Source organism: Scardinius erythrophthalmus (assembly GCF_964197995.2).
Source record: "Scardinius erythrophthalmus genome assembly, chromosome: 9".
In the NCBI taxonomy this organism is placed as follows: Eukaryota; Metazoa; Chordata; class Actinopteri; order Cypriniformes; family Leuciscidae; genus Scardinius; species Scardinius erythrophthalmus.
In genome coordinates, this window is record NC_138229.1 from 30,797,436 (window position 1) to 30,813,809 (window position 16,374).

Consider the following 16,374-nt stretch of genomic DNA (forward strand, 5'->3'; position numbering starts at 1 on the left):
GAACCCTATAGAAAATGAGTGGGGTGAACTAAAGAGAAGAAGCACCAACATGAACTTGTGAATCTGAAGGATCTGGAGAAATTCTGTATGGAGGAATGGTCTCTGATCTCTTGTCAGGTGTTCTCCAACCTCATCAGGCATTAAAGGAGAAAACTCTGAGCTGTTATCTTGGCAAAAGGAGGTTGCAAAAAGTATTTAATAAAAGGATGCCAATATTTATTGCCCACATGTTTTGGAGAAAAGCATTTATTTCATAATGTGATTTTCCCCCCACTTTTAATTATTTTACTTCAAAAGAAAGGTTCTATTTTTGCTTCCTTTTTTTTTTTTTGAAAGATCAAAGGGATAAACAACACAGATTTATTTTTACAGCCATCCTTCATCATATTTACCAGGGGTGCCAATAATTCTGACCACAACTGACATTGCAAATACAAGATACAATCACATTTTTAAAAAAAGAAATCACGCATTCTGAGATAGTTGCAAATACAAGAAATAGTCACTTCTTATCTTAATTTACACGTCTTAAGAACAGAATAATATTTTACTGTTTACTGCATTCAGCACAGTATGCACTGTAACTGATGATTTTGCAATAGTGTAGAGGGGAAAGTTTAGGATGACATGCTCCGGTCTTCAAAAGGTTTAGAGTAATGCAGGCAGACAGGAATAATGCATTAACTTATTTTATTGTCAACGAATTTCAGTGTGTCTGTTTTGGATCTTATAATAATATGTGATATAAAACACATTATGCAATGACATACATTACACACAGCAAAATGCTATGCTGTGGTATCGCAACGCATTCTCATCCTAGGGCGTCATATACTGACACTTTTGACATTTCGTCTACATCGAACACACATGGCACCCTTTAGCGTCAATATGACACGCACAGAGCTTTGTTCGGTTTTGGGTAGGTTTAGGTCTGGTGTAGGGTTAGGGTTAGACCGCTAGGAGGCGCCTTCTGGCCCATTTCCATCTGCGTCTCATATTGACGCTAAAAGGGTCAAAAGCGTCAGTATATGACGCCTTGGGATGAGAACGGGCTGGGTATCCAGATATTATTTCAGAAATACATAAAAAAGTAAAAAACAGGTTTCAGGTTTATTCGCCACACTGTAAATAGAAAGTCACGCGCATTGCATTCTGGGATATGGTTTCCTACACAGTGTACTCTGGTTGTATACTCAAATTTTGGCACATTTGGGGTATTCTATGCATGCAGAAAATTTGCATACCGTCAACAGCATAGACACTGCACAAACAGTACAATTAAAAGGTAGAATAATGTTATGAACACTAGCCTAGAAATCTAGACGCACCCTAGCGACAGCAAAATGTATTTTGCAGCCAGGGTAGTCTAGAAACTCTCCATAGACTTTTGAGCTGCAAAAACCTAAATTGGGTCAGGCCAATCACGTCGCGTATAGAGTAGGCGGGGCGGGCTTAACATATGACGACAGAGTTTCAACGGTTACCTGGCTGCGACTTGAAAACACTGAATGACAGCTGCTGGAGAAGAGTCTTTCGAATCTGCTTTGGCCGCGACTCTGGAGGACTTGGAGTTAAGTTTTTCTTTGAGAAAAGAGCAAAGAACGGCACTGAAGTCATTCTTAAAAAAAGGAAGATGTGTTCGTCGTTTTGCTGGCCAGATATGGCAAAAGTTGAATCTATCGTTAGCTCCGCTGTTGGGAAAACGCTCTGGTTGGTTGAAGCGCTGTCCTATTGCGTGCAGAGGGAATTTGAAAGACAGCCGTTTATCCCGCTCCTCGGATTAAACCGCGTCTATGGTGAGTTTCCAGACTTAACATCTTGATGTAGTTCTGGGTTGCCAGGCTATATGAACACAGTACTTTTTCTAAAACTAAAAGGTGAATTTTGAGGGGTCCTTCTCATTTTTTATTTCTAAAGCTGTCCTTAGTTGCAACTCTGAAAATTATTTATTTTATTGAAAAGTCTATTTAAAAATCTATTTTCCAGGATAATACATTTTTTAAGGATCATTTGCTTCCTCGTGCAGTGAAAATGAGGTGTTGTTGCTGAGCAATGTTAAAACTTGAATAACAGGAAAGCAAAGGTAAAAAAGTGAAAGTGGTATTCATTATCTAATGCCTGCTTAACTTCCAAGAAGGCATAATGAGGAATTGAAGAGCACTTTTGGGAAAAGGCAGTAGGTGCAAAACGAAACTGTGGATGTTATTTAGAATAATAAGAATAATAACAGTTATATTTATTATATGTTTATTTCAACTGCTTTTTACAATATAAAATGTTTGAATATAAAATGCACTACCAGTGATCAGTTATGCATAGTACAAAGTGGTGGCCTGCAATTACCTTAAATAGCTATTTCTACCTGATTAAGTGATGTTAAATATTATTTTGACATGATTAGTTAATTTAGATATTCTTTCATGTAGTTATAACATATAGTTTCATGAGGGCATTAAGGCAACCGTACAGTTTGAAGGCACTCGCTCTGAAGAGTTCCAGATAAGGCGTGGAGTAAAGCAGGGATGTGTCCTTGCTCCTACCCTTTTCGGAATTTTCTTCTCTGCCCTACTACGCTGTGCCTTCCCTGATGACTCGGGTATCCTTCTACACACCCGCAGCTCAGGAAAACTGTTCAATCTGGCCAGACTGAGGGCGAAGACCAAAGTACGCCATGTTGTGGTACGTGAGCTGCTTTATGCTGATGATGCTGCCTTTGTTGCCCACTCAGAGGCAGATCTACAACTACTCTGCTCATCTTTTGCCGCTGCATGTCTAGAGTTTGGTTTGCAGATCAGTCTTGAAAAGACAGTTATCCTTGCCCAACCTGCAACCCTGAACCCTACAGTATACATTAACAACACACTTCTATCTGTGGTAGACAAATTCACCTACCTGGGTTCCACAGTATCAAACAACAATAAGCTTGACGCTGAGCTTGACATGCGCATTGGGAGGGCATCATCGGTGTTTGGAAAGTTGAGCAAGCGTGTCTGGCACAACAAGAACCTCTCATTGCTCCTCAAAGTCTGTGTATACCATGTGTGAACCAACTATTGCTACTTGGACAAAGTGAATTTACCTATTTTCTTACTTATGTTAATAAAAACTTGTTGCAACTTTACCAACCGTTAAGTCCTCTACTTATTTGTCACGGCTTTGAGCCAGGCGTGACACATGCATGTGTACTTAGCACCTTACTATATGCAAGTGAGACATGGACAACTAACAGGAGGCATGAACATCGCCTCAACGCCTTCCATTTTCACTGCCTCCGCTCCATACTGGGTGTATGCTGGAAGGACCATGTGCCAAACTCTGTCATACTTGAGAGAACTGGTTCCAGTGACCTGTACACCATCCTTCGTGAATGCCACCTCCGTTGGACTGGACATATTTATCGAATGAATGACACCTGCCTCCCAAAAATCTTGCTGTTTGGCGAGCTGGCAAATGCCCCCCGCAAACAGGGTCGCCCCCATCTACGTTTCAAAGACGTCATTAAGAGGGATCTTCAAGCCTTCTCCATCAACCTGGACAATTCGCCTTTGGCTAAGCCACACCCTAGAATTTAGATTGACCAATCACAGCGCAGCCAAGACCGAACTCTGACAGAGGTCAGAAACTTTTTCACAGCACTCCATTGACTTTAACGCAGGCGTCTCATATTTTTGGTCTCGGCAGGCTATTACCGTCGTAGTTTTATCAAAAATATGGTTAAACGTTGTGCCTGGGGCATTTGTAACACAGATACGCGTTTCCCAGAGAGGTTGGAGGGGGGTGTCCATTTTTTTCCCTTCCCAAAACCGAAGTCAAATCCTGACAAGTGTCGTCTTTGGATTAAACTGTGTGTGTGGACGTCCTCACAGTAAGCTAAACCCCTCAAGGATCAACAAGCGCACTTTTGTGTGCTCTAAGGTAAATTTTGCTTTTAACCTTACTGTGAAGTTACTGAAAACCATACCCGGGCCGGCCAGTATTGGGGCAACTAGAAGTAGGCTGATCCCGTCTCGACAGACCCTCTCCAGAACTCCTGTCTGATGTCTGCTCTGATTCTGGTCCCCTGGAACGTGCTTTGCTCTGAGAGATAACAGTTTCCCCTGGGACCACTGGAGGATCTGATGTGCCAATCTGGATAGAGGGCGCAATCTCAGAACCCCCTGATGAATCAAGTAGGAGATCAACGACACATTGTCTGTGTGGTGACCCCTGAGGTCTGGTGACGAAGCTCCTCAGAGCCCTGCCATCCAGCCTGTGAGGGAGGCGTCTGTCGAAGCGGCTTTCCGGCAACATGACGCTCCCAGTATGGGGCCGTGGGACAGAAACCAAGCTTTTTTCCACATAGATAGGGAATGAAGGCATCTGCGGGTAACCCTGATCATGCGGAATGGGATCACCCTCGGGGAAAACCTCTTGGTTTTCAACCACCACTGCAGAGCCCTCATATGGAGCAGGCCGAATGGAATGACGCCCTAACACTCTCTGAAAATATTTTAGCGTGATGGCTTGGCCAAGCTTTATACTGGTCACCGTGGCCAGGATGGACTCGATCCGTGTAGGAGACAATTGTGCCCGCATTGTGACCGAGTCCCACATCACTCCCAGGAACGTGGTTCTCTGGGCTGGAGCCAACATGCTTTTTTTACATTTTGAGTCTTGTTGGAGAATTTCCCTTGTCTCATGTAAAAGTCTGAATGCTGCAATACCAAGCAGGAAATGGGTCACAAAGATAAGAGAATGGAAAAGTACCCAAAAATCTGTAAATGCAGGTGTTGGGATGCACTGGAATAAAAACATGTTATATAAGATGTTTTTGAGATGTTCCACCAATAGAAGAAGGTCTAGGGGGAGATGTTTTTAATGGTGGCAAGGCCAAAAGGAGTGACAAAGAAGAGATAGAAATGAGGGTGCCCATTGGGCACCGAGAGATAAGAAAAAAGTATAAGACATTCCCAGGACTGGGAATGGTAACTTTAGATGGCCAGATGGCCAGCTGGCGTCTCACATTGTTGCTTGTCAATAAAGTTAATTCTTCTGACCTGGAACTTCGACTCTGAGAGCTTTTTGGATACCTGAACCAAAAAGGACTTCGAATTTGCCACAACATAATTGGTGAGCCAGCCAGGAGTGGACGAGGGGTCGAGGAGTGGCCACGGTGGGGGTGCTGGCAGAGGCCTCACAAAACAAAGGCGTGCCATAAAATAAGGTAAGCAAATTTTTGCTTATATTTGTTTTGTGTTGCCTCTGGTAAGCTAACACCCGGTTGGTCAATACCTCAAATAAAAGACTCCACCAAAAAGAACCTAAAATTGATAAAATAAAATAAAATGAGGGTAGGTTCCAGGCCTTGAGAAACAGTGCATGCATTAATTGTTTTTTGTTTGTCTGTGATACGCGAGAAGTGTGTTTGTTTGTCTTATCTGTTGTATTGTCTCCAATGCAGAAAGTGTGTTATACGTGAGAAGCACGTTATTTGTGTACACAAGAAGCACGTTTGTTCATCTTATCTGTTGTATTGTCCCCAACGCAGAAAGTGTGTTATACGTGAGAAGCAAGTTTTTTGTGTACACAAGAAGTGCGTTTGTTCGTCTTATCTGTTGTATTGTCCCCAAACGCAGAAAGTGTGTTATACGCGAGAAGCTCGTTGTTTGTCTTAATGTGAGAACTAAAGTGTTTTTTGTTTGTCTAAGTTATTTTTCATTGTAAATGTAAGGAGAACAGTCGATTCGGAGAAAATTAACAAAAGTGATAATAATAATAATACATTTTATTTATAATGTGTAGAAATTAAAAGTTAGAAATTATAGAGCCGTATTTGAGCAGAATTGATAGAAAGGACGGAGACGCAGAGATAAACTACTTTTTGACTGGGCTATGTGTTCTGCCTAAAAGAGAAAAATTACAGTTGAGCTAGTCAGATTAATCAGCACTGCCCCGAATGTCATGATTCGGGTTCCTCCTCCTTCTCTGTCTCCCTCTTTTGGTCACACACACACACACACACACACACACACACACACACACACACACACACACACACACTTTCTCTCTCTCTCCCGTTGTCTCATCACTCTCAGCTGTTTCCACTCTCCTCCTCTCCGCGTTAATTTGCCTCCACCTGTTTCCTCTTTCCCACTAATTGTTTCTGCTTTTTCTAGCTCTCTCTTTTCCTGCCTCGCTGTCAGATTATTCCGTGTGTTTTACATGTACGTTACTACTCTCATACCTGTCCTGTCCTGTCCTGTCCTGTTCTGTCCTGTCCTGTCCTGTCCTGTGCTCTTGCTGGAGCATCTACTACGGGTATTAATCTGTTGTTGCTGTTACACGCTCTCTGAACTCTGTCCAGCTTACTAGACGCAGAGTACCTGTTCAGCGCCTGCATCCAGCCACCGACTTCCTCTGTCGTCCCGTGTGTCTAGAGGTGCGCTTTCCTCTGCTCGGGATCCTCTGTCATTACCATTTGTGTTCTCATTGACATTACAAGCTGTCTGGCATTTTCTGTTATCTTTAGACTTCATGTAAGTCTTTCTGTTTGTTTGCTTACCTGTGGACAGCTCCTTGATTATATTAAAGACTGTTTTTGCCACATCTCGCTTTTGGGTTCTCTCTCTAATCACTACACCGAAGTTGTTACAATTGTACGACCTTTGCACCGCTCAGTGAGAAAAAAAGGGAGTAATCAGGCTGAGAAAGCTGAGATAGACAAAGGCATATGAAATACAACTCTTACAAGAAATAAGAATGGTGAATCAATGACTACGTTTACAAGCTGTCAATATTCGGGTTATGGTCAGGTTGAGGTCACTATTTGGGTTTCTGAAACATTCAGAATAACCCATTTACATGCGTGAGCAGAGAGAGTTACTCCGGTAACTAGCTACGGCGTAAGTTCGACGCAGAAGTATAAATTGGGCTTTATGCACCACCCTATGATTTAACTGGTAAACATCTACCACTGGTGAATGCAACTTTGGCAAAGTGGACTTTAAGGATGAACCAACTGACAAAGAAAGGCAAGAGGAAGAAGGGACAGAAGAAGACAGAAAAGTGAGTCCTGGCTACAGAGAGAGAAAAACTGCAGACATCTTTGAAGTTCTAACTTTAACAAAACAAGGCACACTGAGTCATGGGGGAAGTGAAGACAGCAACCTAGGCATGAGACATCTGACCAGGACAAACCCAGACCCCACCCTCTCCAATCCTTACCATCATGCAAGCAAAGCCCTGCAAGAACTTGAAGAGAGACTGGAGAAGGAGATGGAAGCTGACAGCCAACGAATCGAATCTGAGCAAGACGAGATAGAAAAAAACATGATACTACAAATCCAACGAGAGACTGAGTCCATGTGAAAGGCCTTGGAAGAAACCATGTGAAGAGAACATTAAAGGCTTCAGGACTACCCAAGGAACAGACCCAGCTCAGCCAGCCCTCACAAAGAATACAAGAATGTATCAGGGACCCTCCTCCTGGAGGAACTCCCCCATAAGAAACCACACTAGAAAAGGGGAACCAATGGGAGAGGAAGAAAACCCAACTACCTATGTCCAGAGGCAATCAAGAAGATGGAAACAAGAGCTGGAAAGAGACCCAGTGATAACAGCACTGTTCAGGTCTGCTATAGTGGAAACCATGCCTCCTTCTGTAAAAGCCAAACTGAAAGATGTAGTGGGACTGAATTCAAAGACAACAAAGGAATTCTGTGACCATGTGGCTCATGCAGTAGAGCAATACAGGAAGAATGAACAGAAGCTGAATAATCAAGAAAGAGAACTTCAAAGAAGGCTGACCCAGCTACAGTTGGATGACCTAATCAACAAAAAGAAAAAGAAAGTCCAAGCTACCATGAAGGATGTTGAAGGTCTGCAGTGATGGCAACGATGAACATACCAAACCCCTATGGGTCCGAGTACATCCATCACCACAGGAAATCCCACAGCAACCAGACGCACCAATTGTGATATACCATCCTGAACAGCAAAACAACAGATATGAAGCAAGGCCAAGTAGATGAAGAGGAAGGGGAAGGCAATACAATAGTCAACAAAGAACACCTGACCCTCAAGGCATGTGTTGGGGATGCAACCAGCCTGAACATACCACGGTGATTCTGTCCTACTAACCCATGAACCCAACCAGCAGCATCAAGTGTCAGGACCTGTCAACCCATGGCATGGCCTTTCCAAGATCAAGGCTACTAGGGATGCCCAGAGAATCCTACAGGGAGGGGTCAGCTTCCAATGATATTATCTAATGCTGACCAAGAACCTATGCTGGACAAGATAATAGAGAACAAGATAACACCCATTATGCTTGATACAGGGGCGACGTTTACGTGCTTGTGCCCAAATTATGCCTCTCACCTCCCTAGATCTGGAAAATATGTCAAGACAGTAGGATTCTCGGGACTGACGCAGCTAATCCCAATGATGGCCCCTGTCAGCATAAAAATCAAAGACTCAGATAAAAATTCAGAACAAACACCATTTAATCTCTTGGGTAGGGATGCTATATGCAAACTGAAATTACAGTTATGGTGCTCTCCTTAAGGAAAATACATAGATAATACAGGCATAAAACAAATGACAATAACAGGTAATAGTGACCAGCAGGAACCACAAGCAAATGTATTTTGGTTAGGAATAGAAAAGGGAGTAGGAGAAACACTTGAGAAATGAAGAAAATATAAAAAAGAACAGCTTAGAAAACCAAGTCCACCAGAAACTGTTTCATTGTACACTGATATATGACCCCCTTAGAAAACCGAGATTAGAAAATGGCGGACAGGAGGTATATTTGAACTCAAATTATATCATTGTAGGACAAGCAGGGGCAGCCTTGCAAACTGAAGAATGTGACTTTACTAAAACATGGTTTAGGGTAGATGATTCAATCCCACATGTTACTTTATACCTGAATGTTGAAAGCCACAGAAAAACAATGGGAAGCCACTGAAAACCCTTTCATTTTTCAAACACCAGATATGACACATCTTAAAATTGTATGCACAACCACCATGATAGGAATCCCTAAATTAATAGTAGAGACAGAAAAGAAACAAATGAAGAGGAGAGGAATCTATAGCAGAAGTAATTTTACACAAAACAATGAAGCGAATCTACACTGAAGAACATATTGTGCAATGCAAGACAAAGAACTGAATAAACTGAGTGCTATATATAAACAGGCAAACAAAGGGAGCTAAATGAAACACAGGTGAACTTAATTAGTGACTAACAGACTATCATGGTTAAACTTGTAGCTCAACATGAGTTCCTAAAAGAGCAGCCAAAAGTGTGATTGTAAATGAACATTCTCTCAAACCCAGGTCAGGACTGCACACGGAATAAGCGTTGTAGTATTTTTATGTCTGCAATATCCAGGCTCCACACAGATTGAGGACAACTTTTCAGCTATATGGTAATGTACCTTTGCTGTTTTAGGCTTGTGTTTTTTCTCCATTCTTGCAACTTTGACTTGATTTAGGACAACTAAAAAAAGTTAGTTTAAGCAAAAGTATAGATATTGTCTTTTATATTACATGTCCTTGTGAAAAAGTACACTTTAGCATGCTTTAAAAAGAGTATATTATTGAACATAAACCTATAAAAATATACTTAAGTGCAAGAATGTAATGTTGTCGTACTTAATTGCATGTTTATGCATATTTTAAAATGTATATTAAACAGTCCTTTGTTTGACTGAAGTACATCTTTATTTGTAATCCACTTCATAATTACTTGTATTGTCTTTGAAATATGGTTAAAGTGCACTGCTGAATGAACTGATATTTACTGTGCATTCATGGTCAAATAAAATATATTTTAATATAATTTCTATTTAAACCTATGTAATGCATTTATACATGCAATGAAACATGAATTTGCAATTTTGTACATTTAAAAAAAATATTAACTTTTATATTTAATATTGAATAACAGGCTACAACAGATCAAATTAAGTGTACTTCTTTAAACCACAACAAAAAGATTTTTAAAACATAATGTACTTTTAAAAAAAAAAGTAATGTCAATGTTCTTTAAAGTGTTCATGTACTTAATGTCACTCCTGCCAGCAGAAGCGCTATGATAGCCACCGGAGGGCACTTCTCCCTAGACCTTTTCCATTTCCATAAACCTTTGCCTGGACTTATTTTAGTGTGATTACATCGACCTGAATGTCATTGGTTTGTTAATGTTTGTGTGTATATAAAGCCCTCTGGTGGTTACCATAGGCACTTTGGCTGGCAGGTGTGACACTTATGAAAGTATATGGTGTGTACACTTAAGTGGCTTTTTATAATTCATCAATGTTATTATCTGCAAGTGAGCCTACAATTTTATATATATATATATATATATATATATATATATATATATATATATATATATATATATATATATATATATATATATATATATATATATATAATATATATATAATATATATATATATATTTATTTAATTTATTATTGTACTTTCAAGATAGGCTACTAAAGGTACACCTCCAATACCAATAAGCGGTTGTTTTTTTTTTGTTTGTTTTTTTTGTTTTTCACAAGGGTACGTAGCAATTAAAAAATTATACAGTTTTCCAGACAGCAACATAATGTCGGCCCACATCTGGTACACATGGATTACACACGGCCCACACGGATCTGGGCCAACACAATAGCCGCTTTCCGACCGGAGGAACCTTTTCACAGTTCCTAGAACTATTGGCTATAGTACCCGGATGTCGGCGTGTTCGCACCGCAGGAACTAGGAACGATTTTAGTTCTAGGAACTCCATTTGTAGGAACTAATTTAGGTCCTACTTCAGAGTCGGGTCTAAACCAGCGCTATAGGAACTATCCGTGTGCGCTGATTGACCGAACGCACGGAAACACCAGCACCCGCCATTTTTAAAACAGCTAGAATGTAAACACATTGTAGCCTATATATTTACTCCATAAACTAACTATACAAACATGGAAAACAGTGATAGATGGGTCTCTAAACCTTAAATGCTGAAGAGAAAATCCAACGCAACTTTGAGGGGACCAAGCCAGATTATGTAGGCTAATAACCTTTTTTCATATACTGTCTACTTTCTATAACAGTTCTATCTAATATGATATTAAACTGTACTGTTAGACAGATCGCTATCTAATAAACAGAGAATGCGAGCATTGTTTGCTCTGGCGTTCTCAGCGCCGTCAAAATAAAGGTCCGTCGCGCCTTCAAAATAAAAGTCACCGTGCTTGCGTCACTCCCTTACCCCTCCTACCAGTTCCTATGGACACTTGGCCAGTGCGAACGCAAACAGCAAATCCGAGTTTGGGGGAGAGTAGTTCTTAGAACTGTTTAGAAGTGGACAGTTCCTAGAACTAAGTTCCTAGAACTACTTGGTCGGAAAGCGGCTTATGTTGCTGTCTGTGTTCTTATATGGTTTTCCGTTACAAACTATTTTACCTAATGCAACTTCCATTCTCAAAGCTACCTGCAACAAAGCTTTGACCTTTTATCAAAAATATTACATTCTTAAACCAAACGGCATGATTTCACTGAATCTACTCTTCATTGTAGGCTTTAAAGATCATTGGTTTGTTAATGTTTGTATCAAGCGGCAACCTCCCCGTCTCTCTCTTGAAACCAACACGGAAGTGAGTTAAACTGCAATTCATTGACTCTGGGGCGCTGTAAAGGGGGGGGGGGGGTGACGATGACGATTCTCGGGGCCCATGACTAAGAGGGGGCCCAGAGAAGCCCCCAATAAAATTGTGGTGCTAAAAAAAAATTTGATGGTAAAAATTATTAACTTTAAATTATTCTATTTGCTGTTTCCTGGTGTCAAAAAAATGTATTTGTTTAGGAAACACAAACGTCCGTGGGCCCCTCTCCCCCTCTCGATTATCATAAAATGGTTCAGTCCGCCCAAATTGTATCCAGGCAACACAAACAGCTTGACTTCACTTATAGCGCCGGTGTGATGAAGTATCATAGAATCGAACGGTTCGTTGGACCATTTTTCCTGCCGACCAAAGTTCATTATTTTAAATGTAGGCGCGTTGCGCATGGCAAGCGCGCTCATAATGTAAGAGATGCCGGCGTGACCACAACATTATCCAACATCAAATGTGCAAACGTAATGTAAGCGGAACGAAACTGGGCTACTCGTTATTGTGTGGTTGAAGGACCGCTTATCAGTTTGGACCAGTGCAGCGCGAGCCGATCGTGATCATGCGACACTGTTACTACACAGCGCTAATAAGAGATCCAGTAAAGAAAGCATTTGAATTTGCCACAGAAGTAATAACGTCGCTGCGAGATATAGTGAGAAACATTCACATTTCTCCGTTATTAACGGATCAAACAGCGCGTGGAAGCCAGGAAGAAACATTGTGCCATGAATGAACTATCCAGTGTCCACAGATCAGCAACATTCACCATGGATTTACTGTAGTAACACTAACTGCAACCATGGAAGTTTGGCAGGAATAGTAGGCTATAATGGCTTAAAGTAACATTACGTCGGTTTTATTTTGACATTATGAATACAATTGCTGCCCTCAAATGTTAATCTGAACTAAAAATAGACCTTTGTTTATAACTACTACAATATTAGGTTGCATTTAATTTTTTTCCAAGGAGCTGTTTTGTTTATGCTACTAAGAAGTCTATTATAGCTCCATAATTGGTCAAAGTGTATTAGTTTTAATAAATATAATAATAATAATAAAAAAAAATTCTCTGGCATTTATTTCTTTTTGCTGTATCGAAAACGTACCAAACCGTGACACAAGTGTATCGTATTGAACCGAACCGTGAATTTTGTGAACCGTTACACCCCTACTATCTATATCTCTCTTACCTATCTGTCTACCCCTCTGAAGCAATGGTTGAAGCAATTTGAATGCTGAGAAACTTTACTAAGATGATTTGAAAAGTTAGTTTATCTGTTTATTGTTATGAATGTTTGATATTTACCAAAAACATCACTTTGCAGTGTGTTGTTGAATGAGTTTTTTTAATAATAAATGTATTTTTAATTAAAACATTTGTTAGTAATAGTCATTATTGGGATTTGATCTGGTGTTTTACGACTGCATAATGGATGTAGGTCTTAATTTTCATTAAAGTGGTCTTAAAAAGGTCTTAAAGTCTTAAATTTGGGGTGATCAAACCTGGGGAAACCCTGGAAAGAGGCAAAGGGTCGACAGTATGTTACCCAATATTTCACAAGAAAAGGTGGGTTTGTAAGTAGGCCTAAATTGTTAGTGGACCGCCCGTGACAATGATCATAGCCTACGGCACTTTTCTGTGCGTACGTACGGTTTGTACATGAGGCCCCAGGTCTCTACGGTAGCATTTTTCGACAAGTAAGCACGTTTCGATAGAGCAGGGTGCAGCGGGTGCACGGCTTTGCCTCACATACATACAAATATAAATATATGTGAATACACTATATGACACATGTACAGCTATGCACAGTATATACATTATACAGTACTGAAGTAGTGCAGTATTACAGAGGACAAATTACGGGTGTGGACATGGGATGGAGTTCAATTGTCTGATTGACTTAAATATATGAGAATGATAGTCAAAATACCATAAACCATGATTTTATGTAAATTAATATGAAAAAAAGTCTCAGCTGTGTTGGGGGCCCTGTCAAGATTCTTTTCATGGGGCCCAAAATCCTAAGCAGCGTCCCTGCATTGACTGGCCGCTTGGCCTGGCTGCAGAAGTGAGTCAAATCTGTATCTCCCTCATGTTAAAATAACTTTACAGCAGAAAAAAATGTTTACAGCCTGGATCTCTATGTGGCTTTGGTCTATACAGCTAATTTTGCCCTTCATAACAACTGTGAGGGGGGTGAATTATTTTATAACTCGTCCGTTTAGTTGATTAATATTTAAATTTAAGGGTGTGGCCAGTGGCCACTTGAGTGACAGATGGATTGCCGCTGTCAGTGCTAGTCTGCTGTTACTAGCCGTCACTTCACCTCAGCAAATGTTAGCTGCTGAACTTGCCATCTCTGCAGTGTTTGTGCTTTTTTTCGGGATTATTTCATACAATTTAATACTTGGGTACAAAGCCCACGTCTTTGGATTCCGTCGTTATCGTTCGAGAGAACAACCAGCGCTGTATTTCAGTTGTTTTCCTCCGTGAACCTGCACTAATGGATGTCTGACAATTTCGTTGCTTTTTGGGGTTTTCAAATTTAAAACGTCAATACATGCTCGTTCGTTCTGCTCTCAAGGAACAGATGGATTATAATATGCTTATGTACCGTCAGATGAAATCATGGAGGCGTCGGCGCTTTCTCCGTCCATGCAATAAATGCACATAAATGACCATTTATGTGCATATTTTCTAGCGCATTTACTTGCACTTCAAAGGCAATATATCTATGGTTTAACCCATTTGAGAGACGGCCAAAATCAGAATTTAAAATGGACTGAATAAGCTCTCTACGAACTTGAGCAATGCCGCGCTGACGGACCATGAAAGAGTGACGGACATGTATGCACATAAATCACTGTCACACACAAACACTCTCGAAGTAATACACAGTCTCACTTGTAGCCATGTCTTTTAACTATTTAACTATACAAAAATAGGAACGTTTAATTGGCTTTACATCATCAGCTATCTCGATCACGTCAAGCTAGGTGATTTCAGATAGCCAGGCCAGGCTCCTCAGCTCCACTCACGCCCCGCCTGTTTGCCTATTTTCTGTTATCCGAGAGTGACGCAAGGCCAAGATGGCGTAGGCCGGCTCCGCCCACTTTAGGCTTCAAAAATGCTTTTCAGAAACCTACGGGTGACGTCACGGACACTACGTCCATATTTTTTTACAGTCTATGGTTTGTATACATATACATATACACACAATCTGGTGGCTATCATAGGCACTTTGGCTGGCAGCTGTGACACTTATGAAAGTGTACGGTGTTTACACTTAAGTGTTTTTTTTGTTATTATTATTGTACTTCCAAGATACTACAGGGACACATCCAATACTAATAAGTTTTTTTTTTTTTTGTTGTTTTTTTTCCCCAAGGGTACATGGCAATTAAAAAAATTATACAGTTTCCCATACAGCAACATAGTGTCGGCCCACATTTGGTACACATGGATTACACACGGCCCAGATGTGGGCCGGATCTGGGCCAACACTATGTTGCTGTCTGGGATATGGTTTTCCGTTGCAAACTAATCTGGTTGTGCTATTTTTACCTAATGCAACTTCCATTCTCAAAGCTCCCTGCAACAAAGCTTTGACCTTTTATCAAAAATATTACATTCTTAAACCAAACAGCATGATTTCACTGAATCCACTCTTCATTATAGGCTTTAAAGATAAACATGGAGAAAATCATCCTAATATTCCCTCTGATATTGCTGGCGCTGCATATACAAGGAAGAGAGGCCTCCAAAAATCCAGTTTGTTTGCTTGCCGAAGCTCCACAGCCGGAAGTTGTGGAGTTCGATAACACAATCTATGCCACTTGTGAAGTAACTCCCAGCCCCAATTTGCCACGTAACCAGCCAAAGATCTTTGGGCAAATCCTCTTCAAGCAGCTCTTCCCCAGTGGAGAGTTAGAAGTGAAAATCAACCTCCGTGGTTTGCCTGCCAACGATCTTCAAGAGCGTGCCATTGACATCCATCAGTATGGAGACCTCAGTAAAGGCAGCGTCACTGTTGGTCCTATTTATAATCTAAACGATGTTGACCACCCTCATCATCCTGGAGACCTGGGCAACTTTGCTTCCGAGCAAGGAGTTATAAGGCAGTTCCTGACGCTTCTAGACGCCAAGCTCTTTGGGTCTTATTCCATTCTGGGACGTGCGGTGGTGGTTCATGAGAAGGAACGTGATCTGGGAATGGATTCAGATGAGGAGAGTGAACTCAGTGGGAATGCTGGACAGATAATTGCTCTCGGTGTGATTGGTATTACTACTCCAAGTCTGTGGCAGAAGACTGAAGTGCCCCCCAAGAAAACATGTGGAGGAATGCACTGAGTGTCAAAGATGAGGGAGTCGGATATGGTGGAAGGGCAGATTCAAATAGGATAATCATGATTTTTCGTGTGTATTCTTTGTATGTGTCCTACATTAAAGTATATTTCATAACCTGAACATTCCCATGTTTTTTTTTTTTCTTGGTCTTTTCAGAGGCTTTTTGGACATAGCTTACAATAGTAAAGGCACTCTTAAAAATGAATGTAGGGTGAATGCAGATAAAGTGGGCCGTTTAGTTTGATTTACTGTGCTCAATGGCCCTCATTTATCAATCTTGCGTAGAAACGGGCGTATATATTGGCGTAAGATTATGCTTACACTCTTCTCATCGCCTGATTTATGAAGCTGTGCGTACCTTTGAA

The 16,374-nt window shown here is 40.8% G+C and overlaps 1 protein-coding gene across 1 annotated transcript; it reads left to right on the forward strand.

The window, feature by feature from the left end:
• Positions 1-9,205: 9,205 nt before the first annotated feature.
• Positions 9,206-16,127, forward strand: LOC308695461 (extracellular superoxide dismutase [Cu-Zn]-like). Its single transcript, XM_081373612.1, has 2 exons — positions 9,206-9,418; positions 15,341-16,127. Exons 1-2 carry the CDS (start codon positions 9,416-9,418, stop codon positions 16,010-16,012), a joined length of 675 nt encoding a protein of 224 aa, XP_081229738.1. The 5' UTR covers positions 9,206-9,415; the 3' UTR covers positions 16,013-16,127.
• Positions 16,128-16,374: the final 247 nt, after the last annotated feature.